The sequence below is a fragment of the Ranitomeya variabilis genome, chromosome 3 (assembly GCF_051348905.1).
Source record: "Ranitomeya variabilis isolate aRanVar5 chromosome 3, aRanVar5.hap1, whole genome shotgun sequence".
Classification (NCBI taxonomy): domain Eukaryota; kingdom Metazoa; phylum Chordata; class Amphibia; order Anura; family Dendrobatidae; genus Ranitomeya; species Ranitomeya variabilis.
Window position 1 is genome coordinate 442,086,868 of NC_135234.1, and position 17,427 is coordinate 442,104,294.

General features: G+C 43.0%; 1 protein-coding gene across 1 annotated transcript in view; it reads right to left on the reverse strand.

Annotated features, from left to right (window-relative positions):
- The window catches only part of LOC143817709 (uncharacterized), a 281,558-nt gene that overhangs the window by 48,302 nt on the left and 215,829 nt on the right, over positions 1-17,427 (reverse strand). Inside the window, exons 27-29 of the mRNA XM_077299196.1 lie at positions 5,344-5,555; positions 2,391-2,610; positions 327-480 (exon numbers count right to left, since the gene is read on the reverse strand). Of these exons, the coding sequence (XP_077155311.1) occupies positions 327-480; positions 2,391-2,610; positions 5,344-5,555 (586 nt within the window). The remainder of the gene's footprint in view (positions 1-326; positions 481-2,390; positions 2,611-5,343; positions 5,556-17,427) is intronic.

A 17,427-nucleotide genomic window follows, 5' to 3' on the forward strand; every position in this document is an offset into this window, starting at 1 on the left:
ATAACATCGTGACTGCAGATTGGACAGCACATTCATGGTGACAGGTTCTCTTTAAGCCTCTAGAGAGTTTACAAAGTTTGTAGATATCGTCCAGATGCCCCTTACCTGGCACATACTGCTCGCTGCTAGTGTGTACAACTACCAGCAATGAAGTAGCAGTCATTATTATAGTTTGGCTGTGAATATAGCATTTACAATTATGAAATGGCCATCACCTGAAGCCCAACTAATCAAGAGGTTAGCAAAAACACTTTCACATAAAAATATCTTACTATTTGGTATTTTTGTAAATGAACTTAATGAAAATAGTTATTTGGATAACATACTCTGCAGGTCCATAGAAAGTAAATCACCCAGGGTCATCGCCTTTAAAGTATCTGCAGTAACGCGAAGCAATCCTCCTGTTTGGCGGACAAGTTGGTTCCAGTGTCTTGTCCTCATTGCAGGATTACTAAGGTCTTCTATTAATGGCAAGGTCATCTAGAATATTAAAGGAAAATGATTTTTGTACAGTATAGACTGAATAACATTCCTATAATAAAGAACACATTCAAATACCGTAAGTTTTTCTTAAAAAAAATAACCACTGAAAGCATTTTACCTTGGCGTTAACATAAAAGTACGGCTCATAAGAGTCTTACTCATACACTTTCTTATGAATATGAAAATCCGGAAAAAGGAGTCATAGAGTTGTCTTTAGAGGTACAAAATGACATGTTTATTTAACAACCATAAATATAAGGAATGCTAATATTTAAGTATACATACAGAATCATACAGAGTAATACTGTGAATAATGGAAAACGGGTAGACAAAATCCACAGGTCGTACCTACAGTGTACGCCTAGAGAGTCCGGGTAAACACAATGAGTAAGTGGCCATACCACTTGGTGGGAACCGCCAACCCCACAGGTTCATACCACGTCTAAGGGTACCGTCACACATTGAAATTTCCATCGCTACGACGTTACGATTCGTGACGTTCTAGCGATATCGTTACGATATCGCAGTGTCTGACACGCAGCAGCGATCAGGGATCCTGCTGAGAATCGTACGTCGTAGCAGATCGTATGGAACTTTCTTTCGTCGCTTGATCACCCGCTGACATCGCTGGATCGTTGTGTGTGACAGCGATCCAGCGATGTCTTCGCTTGTAACCAGGGTAAACATCGGGTAACTAAGCGCAGGGCCGCGCTTAGTAACCCGATGTTTACCCTGGTTACAAGCGTAAACGTAAAAAAACAAACCGTACATGCTCACCCGTCGGTGTCCTTCAGGTCCCTTGCCGTCTGCTTCCTGCTCTGAGTGCCGGCCGGAAAGTGAGAGCAGATCACAGCGGTGCTGCGCTCTGCTCTCACGGTACGGCTGCACTCAGAGCAGGAAGCAGACGGCAAGGGACCTGAAGGACACCGACGGGTGAGCATGTACGGTTTGTTTTTTTACGTTTACGCTGGTAACCAGGGTAAACATCGGGTTACTAAGCGCGGCCCTGCGCTTAGTTACCCGATGTTTACCCTGGTTACCCGGGGACTTCGGCATCGCTCCAGCGCCGTGATTGCAACGTGTGACCGCAGTCTACGACGCTGGAGCGATATTCATACGATCGCTGCGACGTCACGGATCGTGCCGTCGCAGCGATGAAAATTTCAATGTGTGACGGTACCCTAACATGGGTGAGGTCCGGTCTCTTATTAACTGATAGCCCTTTATTTTACACATATTGTGGGTGGGATCAGTAAGTTGGTATGGCCACTTACTCATTGTGTTTACCCGGACTCTCTAGGCGTACACTGTAGGTACGACCTGTGGATTTTGTCTACCCGTTTTCCATTATTCACAGTATTACTCTGTATGATTCTGTATGTATACTTAAATATTAGCATTCCTTATATTTATGGTTATTAAATAAACATGTCATTTTGTACCTCTAAAGACAACTCTATGACTCCTTTTTCCGGATTTTCATATATATTGTTGGGGAGTTTTTGTTTTATCCAGTTTTGGATTTATATGTGGCTGAGTTCTAATTCTGTATACTTTCTTATGAATGACATTTAGATATTATAGTTCTTGCCATTAAAAGCCTTTTATCTGTTCTGTGATGTATTAGAAATAGAAAAGAGACCAATAATACCAGGTATAATTCATACTTAAAAAAGGCATAAATAACATTTCCGGCTGCTCTAAGGTCATTGACTGCTGATAAATTCTGTGGGAGACTACACCCCTGCACGATTTTCAGATAACCACTAAAGCTACATCATGAAATATTAGGCAGACGTCCCCTGGAACATTTGCGAAAAGTGAAATAAGTATTGTTTATAGTACATAGAATTCACAAAGGAAAAAAACATTCCATTAACAAAATTTAAGAGAAAAAAACAACTTACATGCATGATATTGACAATTTCCAAGGCTTTCTTGTATACGTCCCATTCTTGGACCTCTCGGGGAAAAGACTGCAAAAGGATTAGATGTTTCGTTGTTTTTTTGTACAATTCATCTGTATTCATATTTTGCCACAACTCCTTCTTCCATATGTCCTGCTCTTGAAGGATTGAGTCGACATGTTGCCATACAAGACCAAGTTTCTGCAGCAGATCATCACAGCTGTGACAGATAGAGCAAATAGTAGCAGAAATACTCATGATAACTACTAAAAAACACTTCACCAACTGGACTTCAACATTAGACTATTTTCCCATCTTTAGTCTAGAACAACAGCAGTTCACAGCACCGCTGTGGTCAAACACTGGCCCCAGAAGTCTCATTCATATATGCCACCATCACTGTTGAGGCCAGCAATTGGCTGCGGAGGTAAAGTGAATGTATGCCATGTCATCGCATCAGAGAAGAAAACAAAGTTTGTCAGGGACCACCTGAGCATCGGCACTGGAGGTTTCAGTGATTAGATAGGTGAATATTATTATTTTTTTATTTTAGTAGAAGTGAGGGAACAATGTAATCTGGCACTCCAGAAGGCAACCACCATCATATAAAAACGTTTTTATTAAAAATGGAAAAAATGCTTTTTAGCCATGTTTAAACACTTTTTTTTATCTGATGGTGGTTGCCTTTCGGAGCAGTATGAATGAAAAAAAGGGGGAAGGGGAGAGATTATTCAGCTCACCGGGAGCAGCACAATTGAGGTCTCCATCTAAAGAATGCGGTGTGTGTACTCCAGACCGGCAGCTGGGCAACAAGCAGAGGAAAAACAAGGGAATTCCAGCATCCGCTTAATTATGCAGAGACAAAACATGACTTTTATTGAGAAAAAAAATTAAATTATAAGAACAAAAACATGGCAAGCAAAAATGGGGGAGAAGGGGAGGTAGACATGGGATAGGGGGTTGGAGATAAAAGGATATGGGTCTACACGTTTCAAGCTGTAAAGCTCTTAGTCCTGACAATGAGTGTGTCCGAATGATTTGTATATATATGTTTGCTATATATGCAAATCATTTGGACACACTCATTGTCAGGGCTACAGGACTAAGAGCTTTACAGCTTGAATCGAGTAGCCCGTGTCCTTTTATCTCCACCCCCCCTCTCGTGTCTACCTCCTCTTCTCCCCCATTTTTCTTTGGCATGTTTTTATTCTTATAATTTTTATTGATTCTCATTAAAAGTCATGTTTTATCTTTACATGATTACGCGGATGCTAATTGTTGGCCACTGAGCTCTGAACTGAAGGAGATGCCAGCGGTTCACTAGGAGGGATACACCTCATCGCAATACCTTACATTGGTGCCCTGTGTTATACAACCCCTAAAGGTGAGAGTCCATTCTTTTCACTTTATATCATCCATACCTCATTTCTCACTAATACTATGCTCTTTGCCTTAATTCATAGGACATTTTCCGTCTTTAAATGTATTTTATTACATTTTCACCTGCTACCAATTTTATTTTTAAAGGGAACCTGTTGTGAATTCTGCTCTTGGGCTCCCTCCGGTGGTTGTAAGTGGTAGCGCTGCTGTCTCTGAATCGCAGCATTTATCAGGTGTGTTCACTTTTTGCAATTTTGACTGGGCTATTTAGTCTTGCTTCACCCTTTAGTCAGTGCCAGTTGTCCATTGTTCCTGGAGGATTCACATCCCTGCCTGGTCTCTTCTGCTTTGCAGTTAATTTCAACAAAGATAAGTTCTGGCCTTGATTTTTGCTGTCCACATGCTGTGGCCTTATTGTTCAGTTCTTTTCCATGTTTTTGTCTTGTCCAGCTTGGTCTGTATAAGGATTTGTTTAGCCAAGCTGGTATCTCTGGAGATGCAGATATACCCTCCATATCTTTAGTTAGCTGTGGAGATTTTGTATTTTCTGTGGTGGATATTTTCTAATGTTTTAATACTGACCGCATAGTACTCTGTCCTATCCTTTCTATTTAGCTAGAAGTGGCCTCCTTTGATAAATTCTCATTTCAGTCTGTGTATGTTTTTTCCCTCTCCTCTCACAGTCAATATTTGTGGGGGGCTGTCTATCCTTTGGGGATTTTCTCTGAGGCAAGATAGGTTTCCCTTTTCTATCTCTAGGGGTAATTAGTCCTCCGGCTGTGTCGAGATGTCTAGGGAGCGCTAGGTACATTCCACGGCTACTTCTAGTTGCGGTGTTAAGTTCAGGGTCTGCGGTCAGTACAGGTACCACCTTCTCCAGAGTACGTCTCGTGCTGCTCTTAGGCCACCAGATCATAACAGGAACCTTCCACTAGTTTTGTCACTTACAAATTATGCTCATCACCTTTAAGATCATAAGAATGAGGATCCTGCGACCCCTTTATATCCTCACACGTTCCCGGCATAAGTCAGAAAAAGTGTTTTATATTTGTGCTGTGCTGTTTGTAAATTGTGCCGTACAGTGCCTTCAAACTTTGCTGCTGCGTGACTCTTGAAACGCTGCATCTTCTAACTGCATGTAAGTGGAAGACGTTTCCCCATCATCCACGTAGTGCCTGAAGTCTCCCACCTGTGCAGAGGAATCACTGACTTGTTTTATAGGGCACAGTGAGCTCTCTGATTTCACTGCACAGCTGTGAGACTTTGGGCACTATGTAGGTAACAGAGAGACGTCATCCACTCATATGCAGTTAGAAGAGTTGGCGTTGGAAGGGACAGAGGCGGCTTTGATCATAATTTGGAAACACCCAACGGACCGGACCGCACAATTTACATACAGTGCAGGACAAGTATAAAACACTTTTTCTGATGTGCACAGGGGCAGGTCTGAGGGGTTGCAGGATCCTCTTTCTTATGATGTTAAAGGTGATGGGCATAGTTTATAAGCCAAAAAACTGGTAACAGGTCTCTTTAACCTTGGAAAATCAACTGCAAAAAAATAGATAACACGTACTTGTTTAAAATTGAGAAGTCAACCACTGTAGTCTCCAAAAGTTCTTGTAGTTCTTTCAGGTCTTTTTCTTCAATTTGCAAAGTTTGCAGCAGAGCATTGAAGTTCTTAATGGTTTTAAAGGCTTCTTGTGATGCGTATTCATACTGGTACACCTCAGAAGTCTCAATGTCAGTACCCAGAACATCAAGCTTACGTTGAAAAAGTTCCAAATCCTATTAACAAAGTCATATGTCAAAATGCAAAACTTGCAGTAAAAGGACATTATAAATTTAAAATTAAAAAGTGGATCAACACATTTAAATACTAAGCTACAATACTAACCACTAGCTCTCATTTGTTCAATCTTAAATTTGAACAAAATATAAAATGCTAAAAGTTTTTCTTCCAGGAAAGATATATATCTTTGTACTGTGTTAGACAGTAGATAGAAAATTATTTAGATTTGAGGATCCTCAGTGGCTGATACCTTTTAATGGCTAACTGAAAAGATGGTAACAAATTGCAAGCTTTCGAGACTATTCAGGTCTCATCATCAGGCATAGACTAATGCAATATCTGAAGAAGGTTTTTTTAGGCATTTTCCATAATGGTCTAATCTAAGTATAGGGGACATTTACTGATCTTCAAATCTTGAAGGTCAGAAAAACAAAGGGACAGAACTGTGGTCCCTTCAAAGTAGCTAACACAAGAAAATCCAGATGCCAATACCCTAAAGATGCATCATCAATGAAAAACCCTTGAAACTCCTTGAAGCCCTACATGCTAGCAGTAATTGTCCACATGTAATGACAAAATATCATCATTACATTAGAATAAGCAACAGATATTCAAGATATTTCTAATCTGGTTAAAGTTGGAACTTTTCTTTAAACAATGTGTGCACTGTATACACAATTGATGCTGCCATAAGCATGATCACTTTTTATATAGAACCATGTAGATGCATTACAATAAATTGAGGCAAGTGAATTTCTTTAATACTGGTGATGTATAAGTACAACATGATGCGGAAATACTGCACTCCTAGACTGTTCAGATGCACAGAAAGGGCCCAATCCCATAAAATAAGTCATGTAAGAATCTGGCAGCCTACAGTGAATTGCAAAAATATTCACCCCCCCCCCCCGGCATCTTTCATGTTTTATTACTTCACATTGTGGAATTCTACTGTTTTATTTCAGGTTTGTATCATGGTGTTCATGTAAAGATCTTGTCTACAACTGTGAACATTTGGTTTTCTTTTTATTGTGAAGCAAACAACAAATAGGACAAAATAACTGGAAACTTCAGTGTGCATAACTATTCACCCCTCTAAAGTCAGTACATTGTAGAGCCTCCTTTTGCGGCAATTACAGCTGCAAGTCACTTTGGCTAAGTCTCTATGAGCTTTCTGCATCTTACCACTGGAATATTTGCACATTCCTCAAGGCAAAACTGCTCCAGCTCCTTCATTTAGATGGTTTCCTCTGGTTAATAGCAATCTTCAAGTCTGACCACAGATTCTCAATTGGAATAAGGTTTGAGCTTTGATTGGGCCACTCCAAAACATTTATACATTGCCCCTTAAACCACCTGAGTGTTACTTTAGCAGTAGTACTTGTGGCTTTGTCTTTTTGGAAAGTGAACCTCCGTACCAGTCTCAAATCACTGACAGACTGAAATAGGTTTTGCTCAAAAATATCCCTGTATTTCGAACCATTCATCTTTCCCTCAACTCAGACCATTTTCCCTTTCCCTGCTGCCGAAAAACATCCCAATTGCATGATGCTGCCACCACCATGTTTCACTGTGGGGATGGTGGTGGCAGTTCTTAGGGTGATAAGCCTTGTTGGTTTGTAGCCAGATATAGCATTTACCTTTGTGGACAAAAAGTTAAATTTTGGTCTCATCTGACCACAGCAACTCCTTTCATACATTTGGGGAGTCTCCAACATCTCTTGGCAAACTCAAAACGACCCATACAATTTTTGGAAGTAAAGGCTTTTTTCTGCCCACTGTTCCATAAAGGCCACCTCTGTGGAGAGTACGGCTTATTTTGGTTATATGGACAGATACTCCAGTCTCTTCTTGGAAACTCAGCAGCTCCTGATCTCTGTTCTGCCTCCTGATGAACACTCTCCTTGTCCCGTCTGAGAGTTTTGGCGGGCGGCCATGTCTTGGCAGGTTTGTTGTGGTACCATGTTCTTTCCATTTGATGATAATGGCCTCTTTGACCACTCAGAAAAGTTGTGTATGTACTAACAGACCATGTTACTAACAGACCATGTGACACTTAGATTGCACACAGGGGGACTTCCGTTCACATGTAACAAAAGCATGTGACTTTTGAAGGTACTGTAATTTCTTGCATCAGAAACTTCTAGAGGCTTCATAGCAAGAAACTTAATTTATGCCTACCTTTGTCTCACGTCAGCAACTCTCTTTACTATTTAGTGCTAATGCATCCCACACAAATCAGATTATAAAAATATTTAAACACAGGTTGTAATGTAGGAAAATAGATAAAAAGACAGGGGTGAATACTTCCGCAAGTCACCGTATGTGGATATTAACCCCTTAATCCCATATGATGTACTATCCCGTCAAGGTGACCTGGGACTTAATTCCCAGTGACGGGATAGTACGTCATAGCGATCGGCCGCGTTCACGGGGGGAGCGCGGCCGATCGCGGCCGGGTGTCAGCTGCCTATCGCAGCTGACATCCGGCACTATGTGCCAGGAGCGGTCACGGACCGCCCCCGGCACATTAACCCCCGGCACACCGCAATCAAACATGATCGCGGTGTACCGGCGGTACAGGGAAGCATCGCGCAGGAAGGGGGCTCCCTGCGGGCTTCCCTGAGACGATCGGTACAAGGGAATGTACTCACCTTGTACCGAGCGTCTCCTCCCTGCAGGCCCCGGATCCAAAATGGCCGCGGGGCTGCATCCGGGTCCTGCAGGGAGTACTTCCGGGTGCCGTGCAGGCGCTGGTAAGCCTGCAGTGCTGTGATTGAGATCGCCGATCTGACAGAGTGCTATGCAAACTATCAGATCGGCGATCTGTGATGTCCCTCCCTGGGACAAAGTAAAAAAGTTTAAAAAAAAAAATTTCCACGTGTGTAAAAAAAAAATAATAAAAAAAAATTCCTAAATAAAGAAAAAATATATATATTATTCCCATAAATACATTTCTTTATCTAAAAAAAACAATAAAAGTACACAAATGTAGTATCACCGCATCCGTAACGACCCAACCTATAAAACTGTCCCACTAGTTAACCCCTTCACTGAACACCGTAAGAAAAAAAAAAAACGAGCCAAAAAACAACGCTTTATTATCATACCGCCGAACAAAAAGTGAAATAAACGCGTGATCAAAAAGACAGATATAAATAACCATGGTACCGCTGAAAACGTCATCTTGTCCCGCAAAAAACGAGCCACCATATAGCATCATAACCAAAAAAATAAAAAAGTTATAGTCCTCAGAATAAAGCGATGCCAAAATAATTATTTTTTCTATAAAATAGCTTTTATCGTATAAAAGCGCCAAAACATAAAAAAATTATATGAATGTGATATCGCTGTAATCGTACTGACCCGATGAATAAAACTGTTTTATCAATTTTACCAAACGTGGAACGGTATAAACGCCTCCCCCAAAAGAAATTCATGAATAGCTGGTTTTTGGTCATTCTGCCTCACAAAAATCGGAATAAAAAGTGATCAAAAACTGTCACATGTCCGAAAATGTTACCAATAAAAAACGTCAACTCGTCCCGCAAAAAACAAGACCTCACATGACTCTGTGGACCAAAATACGGAAAAATTATAGGTCTCAAAATGTGGAGACGCAATAACTTTTTTGCTATAAAAAGCGTCTTTTAGTGTGTAACAGCTGCCAATCATAAAAATCCGATATAAAAAACGCTATAAAAGTAAATCAAACCCCCCTTCATCACCCCCTTAGTTAGGGAAAAATCATAAAATTAAAAAAATGTATTTATTTCCATTTTCCCATTAGGGCTAGGGTTAGGGCTAGGGTTAGGGTTAGGGTTAGGGCTAGGGTTAGGGCTAGGTTTAGGGCTAGGGTTAGGGTTAGGGTTGGGGCTAGGGTTCGAGCTAAAGTTAGGGATAGGGTTGGGGCTAAAGTTAGGGTTGGGGCTAAAGTTAGGGTTAGGGTTGGGGCTAAAGTTAGGGTTAGGGTTTGGATTACATTTACGGTTGGGATTAGGGTTTGGATTAGAATTAGGGGTGTGTCAGGGTTAGGGGTGTGGTTAGGGTTACAGTTGGGATTAGGGTTAGGGGTGTGTTTGGATTAGTTTCAGGTAGAAATGGGGAGTTTCCACTGTTCAGGCACATCAGGGGCTCTCCAAACGCGACATGGCGTCCGATCTCAATTCCAGACAATTCTGCGTTGAAAAAGTAAAACAGTGCTCCTTCCCTTCCGAGCTCTCCCGTGCGCCCAAACAGGGGTTTACCCCAACATATGGGGCATCAGCGTACTCGGGACAAATTGGACAACAACTTTTGGGGTCCAATTTCTCTTGTTATCTCTGGGAAAATAAAAATTTGGGGGGCTAAAAATCATTTTTGTGGGAAAAAAAGGATTTTTTATTTTCACGGCACTGCGTTGTAAACTGTAGTGAAACACTTGGGGGTTCAAAGTTCTCACAACACATCTAGATAAGTTCCTTGGGAGGTCTAGTTTCCAATATGGGGTCACTTATGGGGGGTTTATACTGTTTGGGTACATCAGGGGCTCTGCAAATGCAACATGACGCCTGCAGACTAGTCCATCTAAGTCTGCATTCCAAATGGCGCTCCTTCCCTTCCGAGCTCTGCCATGCGCCCAAAGAGTGGTTCCCCCCACATATTGGGTATCAGCGTACTCAGGACAAATTGGACAACAACTTTTGGGGTCCAATTTATCCTGTTACCCTTGTGAAAATACAAAACTGGGGGCTAAAAAATCATTTTTCTAAAAAAAAAAAAAGAATTTTTATTTTCACGGCTCTGCGTTATAAACTGTAGTGAAACACTTGGGGGTTCAAAGCTCTCAAAACACATCTAGATAAGTTCCTCGAGAGGTCTAGTTTCCAATATGGGGTCACTTGTGGGGGGTTGTACTGTTTGGGTACATCAGGGGCTCTGCAAATGCAACGTGACGCCTGCAGACCAATCCATCTAAGTCTGCATTCCAAATGGCGCTCCTTCCCTTCCGAGCTCTGCCATGCGCCCAAACAGTGGTTCCCCCCCACATATGGGGTATCAGCGTACTCAGGACAAATTGGACAACTTTTGGAGTCCAATTTATCCTTTTACACTTGTGAAAATACAAAACTGGGGGCTAAAAAATCATTTTTCTGAAAAAAAAAAAAGAATTTTTATTTTTACGGCTCTGCGTTATAAACTGTAGTGAAACACTTGGGGGTTCAAAGCTCTCAAAACACATCAAGATAAGTTCCTTAGGGGGTCTACTTTCCAAAATGGTGTCACTTGTGGGGGGTTTTAATGTTTAGGCACATCAGGGGCTGTCCAAACGCGACATGGTGTCCCATCTCAATTCCAGTCAATTTTGCATTGAAAAGTCAAATGGCGCTCCTTCCCTTCCGAGCTCTGCTATGCGCCCAAACAGTGGTTTTCCCCCACATATGGGGTATCCTTGTACTCAGTACAAATTGCACAACAACGTTTGTGGTCTAATTCCTTCTCTTACCCTTGGGAAAATAAAAAATTGGGGGCGAAAAGATCATTTTTGTGAAAAAATATGATTTTGTATTTTTACGGCTCTGCATTATAAACTTCTGTGAAGCACTTGTTGGGTCAAAGTGCTCACCACACATCTAGATAAGTTCCTTAAGGGGTCTACTTTCCAAAATGGTGTCACTTGTGGGGGGTTTTAATGTTTAGGCACATCAGGGGCTCTCCAAACGCGACATGGTGTCCCATCTCAATTCCAGTCAATTTTGCATTGAAAAGTCAAATGGCGCTCCTTCGCTTCCGAGCTCTGTCATGTGCCCAAAAAGTGGTTTACCCCCACATATGGGGTATCAGCGTACTCAGGACAAATTGTACAACATCTTTTGGGGTCCATTTTCTCCTGTTACCCTTGGTAAAATAAAACAAATTGGAGCTGAAATAAATTTTGTGTGAAAAAAAGTTAAATGTTCATTTTTATTTAAACATTCCAAAAATTCCTGTGAAACAGCTGAAGGGTTAATAAACTTCTTGAATGTGGTTTTGAGCACCTTGAGGGGTGCAGTTTTTAGAATGGTGTCACACTTGGGTATTTTCTATCATATAGACCCCTCAAAATGACTTCAAATGAGATGTGGTCCCTAAAAAAAAATGGTGTTGTAAAAATGAGAAATTGCTGGTCAACTTTTAACCCTTATAACTCCCTAACAAAAAAAAATTTTGGTTCCAAAATTGTGCTGATGTAAAGTAGACATGTGGGAAATGTTATTTATTAAGTATTTTGCGTGACATATCTCTGTGATTTAAGGGCATAAAAATTCAAAGTTGGAAAATTGTGAAATTTTCAAAATTTTTGCCAAATTTCCGCTTTTTTCACAAATAAACACAAGTTATATCGAATAAATTTTACCACTAATATGAAGTACAATATCTCACGAGAAAACAGTGTCAAAATCGCCAAGATCCGTTGAAGCGTTCCAGAGTTATAACCTCATAAAGGGACAGTGGTCAGAATTGTAAAAATTGGCCCGGTCATTTACGTGCAAACCACCTTTGGGGCTTAAGGGGTTAAAGGTACTATTTATTTATCTGATTCACATTGTATACAGTGGGGAAAATAAGTATTCCATCTACAAAGAATGGAGAGGTATGCAATTATTATCATAGGTACGCTTCAACTGTGAGAGACAGAATCTAAATATAAAAGCGAGAAAATCACATTGTATGATTTTTAAATAATTAAATAAGTATTTGATAATCCACCAACCAGCAATAATTCTGGCTCACAGACCTGTTAATTTTTATTTAAGAAGCCCTCTTACTCTATACTTATTACTTGTATTAATTGCAAATGTTTGAACTTGTTACCTGTATAAAAGACACCTGTCCACCCACAATCAATCACACTCCAACCGCTCCATCATGACCAAGACCAAAGAGCTATCTAAGAACACCAGATACAAAATTGTAGACCTGCATAAGGCTGAGATGGGCTACAGTACAATAGGCAAACAGCTTGGTGAAAAGGCAACAACTGTTGGTACAAATATTAGAAAATGAAAGAAACACAAGATGACTGTCAATTGTCCTCGGTCTGGGGCTCCATGCAAGATCTTGCCTCGTGGGATAAGGATGATTATTCTGAGAAAGGTCAGGAATCATACCATAAGTACACGGGAGGACCTGGTCATGACCTGAAGAGAGCTGGGACCACAGTCTCAAACATTACCATTAGTAACACACTATGGCGTCATGGATTAAAATACCGCAGGCCACGCAAGGTCCTCCTGTTCACGCAAGCACATGTCCCGGCCGGTTTGAAGTTCGCCATCTAGAGGATCCAGAGGAGGCATGGGAGAAGGTGAGATGAGACCAAAATAGAACTTTTTGATATCAACTCCACACGCTGTGTTTGGAGGAAGAAGGGTGAGTACAACTGCAAGAACACCATCCCAACAGTGAAACATGGTGGGGGAAACATCGTACTTTGGGGGTGCTTTTCTACAAAGGGGACAGGATGACTGCACTGTATTGAAGGAAGGATGGAGGGGGTCAAGTATCATGAGATTTTGGTCAAAAATTTCCTTCCCTTGGTAAAAGAATTGAAGATGAGTTGTGGCTGGGTCATCCATCATGACAGTGACCTGAAACTCACAGCCAGGGCAACTAAGGAGTGGCTCTGTGAGAAACATTTCAAGGTCCTGGAGTGGCCTAGCCAGTCTTCAGACCTGACCCCAATAGAAAATCTTTAGAGGGAGCTGAAACTCAATGTTGCCCACTGACAGCCCTAAAACCTGAAAGACATGGAAAAGATCTGTGTGGAGGAGTGAGCCAAAATTCCTGCTGCAGTTTGTGCAAAGAACTACAGCAAACGTGTGACCTCTATAATTGCAAGCAAAGGTTTCTGTACCAAATATTAAGTTCTGCTTTTTATATTGTATCAAATACTTATTTCATGCAATGAAATGAAAATTAATTATGTAAAAATCACACAATGAAATAAAAATTACAGACCTTTCCATTCTTTGTAGGCGTGAAAGCTTGTAAAATCAGCAGTGTATCAAATACTTATTTTTCCCACTGTATGTGTGATGTTTCAGTCTTACTCCATAGTACAGAGTCCCTTTTAAGACATGGTCAAATATCAAATGTCAAAGTCACATATCAAAGTAAGATGTCAAAGTCAAATATCAGATTCAGATGTCAAAGTCAGTTATCAAAGTCAGATATCAAAGCCCGTTCTGAGACAGGGTATTTAGCCTCAAATTGACATTATTCTGTTGTTTGACTTTGATATCTGATCATGTCCTAAAATGGACACTGTAACATAGAGACACTAGTCGTATCATACACCTTTCCTCCATGCCACTATCACCTTCTCTTTAGGTCCATTTCAGCACCATGTGTCTGTCTGATGATGATGAGTAAGTGCAGCGCCCCAGAGTCCTGGTTGCTGCAGTAATGTCATTCTTCCACCTGGAGGAGTGGTATTACGTCTGATGGCACTAAAGGAGTTAATCTTTCCAGGTATCACGGCATCACAACACACTTCACACTCCAGACCACCAGGGGGAGCCATGCTCCTATCTAGTAGGGCACTCCTCACGGAAGGGTAAAACTGGTGGTTTGGATAGAAAGTTAGAGAGACGCTGGCTGGGCTTTGCCCAGGCAACACCTGTCAGGCACACAGGGGGAAAGGAGGAACATCTGAGCTGCAGACAGGGGGTCCCTGTCAGGGGTGGGATCCTGACAGAGGCCTAGCACAAGATAGAAAGACACGGAGCTGCACCTGCCCCACGTGCGGCAGGATCCTAAGAAAGGACACGAAGAGTATTGTATTGTAGAGAGTGAGAAACGAAGTCACAGCACAAGGAGATAATACCGGGAGGAGTTCTGCCCCAAGATCAGCAGCCTCCTTCTGAGGCGCATAGCCGGTGGCCGGAACACCGAGGGAGTAAGGCCATGTGCACACGTTGCGGATTTCTTGCAGAAATTTCCTGAAGAAAACCGGAAATTTTCTGCAAGAAATCCGCATTTTTTTTTTTGCGTTTTTTTTCCGTTTTTTTCGCGGTTTTTTAGCATTCTGCAAGCGTAATTAGCTTGCAGAATGCTAAAGTTTTCCAAGCGATCTGTAGCATCGCTTGGAAAACTGACTGACAGGTTGGTCACACTTGTCAAACATAGCGTTTGACAAGTGTGACCAACTTTTTACAATAGATGCAGCTTATGCAGCATCTATAGTAAAAGATAGAATGTTTAAAAATAATAAAAAAAATAAAAAAAATGCTTATACTCACCCAGACATCTCATAAGCGGCGTCCGTTCGTCTTCCTATAGCTGGTCTGTGCGCACAGGGCCTTCCGTGACGTCACGGTCACGTGAGCGGTCACATGACCGCTCACGACCAATCACAGGACAGTGACGTCATCGGCAAAGTCCTTCGCCGCACACCAGCTACAGGAACCGAACGGCAGCGTGCAGCGGTGAGGCGGGAACACTGCGCGGGACATCGAGGGTGAGTATAGGACTATTTTTTATTTTATTTCTTATTTTTTGACCAGTTATATGGTGCCCAGTGCGTGGAGGAGAGTCTCCTCTCCTCCACCCTGGGTACCAACCGCACATAATCTGCTTACTTCCCGCATCGTGGGCACAGCCCCGTGCGGGAAGTAAGCACATCAATGGACTCCTAGGTGTGCGGAATCCCTGCAATTCCGCATTTTTAATGAACATGTTGCTTTTTTTTCCGCTATGCGATTTTTTCGCGGAAAAAATCGCAACATTTGCACAAAAAATGCGGAATACCTTGTAAATAATAGGAGGCATATGTTAGCGTTTTTTTCGCGTTTTTATCACGTTTTTATAGCGAAAAAACGCGAAAAAAACGCTAAAAATCCTGAACGTGTGCACATGGCCTAACAGACTCTACGCTTTACTTCAGAGACTGGCAGGACAGTCAATTCCAAGTTGGCTGCCCGACCTTAATACCCAAGAAGACACGGTGGCAAATTGTGGGGGTTGGGGTGTCTCTAGGGTCCCTACAAACAAGCCCCAGGCTATCCCAGTCATACAGGTTGTCCTATCCATATCATCTGGGGGACAGAGAGGAAGAAATAACATCAAGGACAGTTACAAGAGTTGTGAGGACTATCCCGTGGTGCCCAGCAGGGAGGTACTACAACACACAGGTGCTAGTAGGAAGGCTACTGATTTCTACCTGGATAAGGGAACTCTGGATGTGCTTTCGGAACGGCCGGATTCTGCCTGCCCTGTGATCAGTGCTCGGGACTGCGGATGCTGAAGCCTTCAGTAAAAGGTAAAGAGGCTGCAACCTTGTGTCCTCGTTATTCACCGCGTCTTACACCATCACCATCGACACTTCTGGGAAGCCCTGGGGATACACTTCACCTGTGGGAAGGTATACCATCTAGCTGCCATAATATCACCCCAGCGGACCCCTAAGCAGCGTCGGTCACCCTGACCGAATACCACAGGTGGCGTCACGAACAATATACAAACTTCACCTTTAATTGGACGCCCCTCAAAGGGCCACGGACCGGGTCGGGCCACCGTGACATCCCCAGAACTGAGAAGGACCCGGTACCGAGTACCCCATTGCCCTGACGTGGGGGCGCTCCAGATATTGAAGTCACGAACATGATGTACTTAAGCCTGAAAAATCGGGTCATGTGTGCCTAAGAACTGTGTCAGAACTGTATTGGAACTGTGATTTGCTTAAGGACTGTGTATTGACATTTGCGGCCAAAATTCCTGCCAAAACCGCAGCCATTACCGCGCCACGAGGAGTGCAGAAGAAGAAGAAGGGCGTGGAGTTGTGGGCGTGAACGAACTGAGAAGTGCAAAATATAATGGCCGCCCAGACTAAATATCTCTGTACCTTGAGGATGTGTCCATCAGCAGCCGAGATCCACCTCCTGATCCTCAATGGCGGGCGGAGACAAAGAAAGCGAAACCGCCCACGAAGGAGAGAGCAGGAAAAAGACGAGGAAGGAGTCAGCCACGTGGAGGATGCCATGACCAGCCCCCCAGAGCCAGAGCGTGGGGTCGGAGCAGAGGACTCCCCCAGCTACCCGGAGAGGCACCGCAACCAGGCCTCCACCGCTGATGCCGAGTCCCTGCAGGCTGGAGTGGACGAGCTGATTGAACAACTTCTGCAGCTGCGGGTGAAGACCAAGGCCCCGTACTGGACACTGTCTGCAGAGGATCCACCAGCACCGAAGCCGACATCACTCCAGGAGCCGCTGCCAACACCGCTGCAGACGCCGCCGCCAGCAGAGCCAGTCAACGTCGAAGACACCGCTGTGGCAGGTAAGAACGCTGACCCTGACCTGGTGACTGAAAGACTGCTGATAGGCCCCGTAGCAGCGCTGCCTGCTGCCACAACTAAGACTAACGACATTAACCCCCTAGTCTCTGAACTAGCGGGTCCCAACACTACTACCACTACGACTATTATGCCTACTTGTACCTTTACTAAGACAACTGTGTGCACTGTCACAAATACTGATACTGTCATGGCCACAGAGCCAACTCCAATGGTAACCGGTGCCCAGGTTACCCCTGAACGGAACACTGTGGGTACTCAGACCCCCGTCTGGAGTGAGAGAGCACCCTATGTAGCACCAGGTAGCCGCCAGTATCCAACCGGGCTACCTCCACCAGTGCTACCTCCAGAGCTGCAATAAACCTCGGAAACCTGAAAATGTAAATAGTTACGGGAGTGCTGGATTTAACGGGGGGGAAGTGCAGCGCCCCAGAGTTCTGGTTGCTGCAGTAATGTCATTCTTCCACCAGGAGGAGTGGTATTATGTCTGATGGCACTAAAGGAGTTCTTCTTTCCAGGTATCACGGCATCACAACACACTTCACACTCCAGACCAC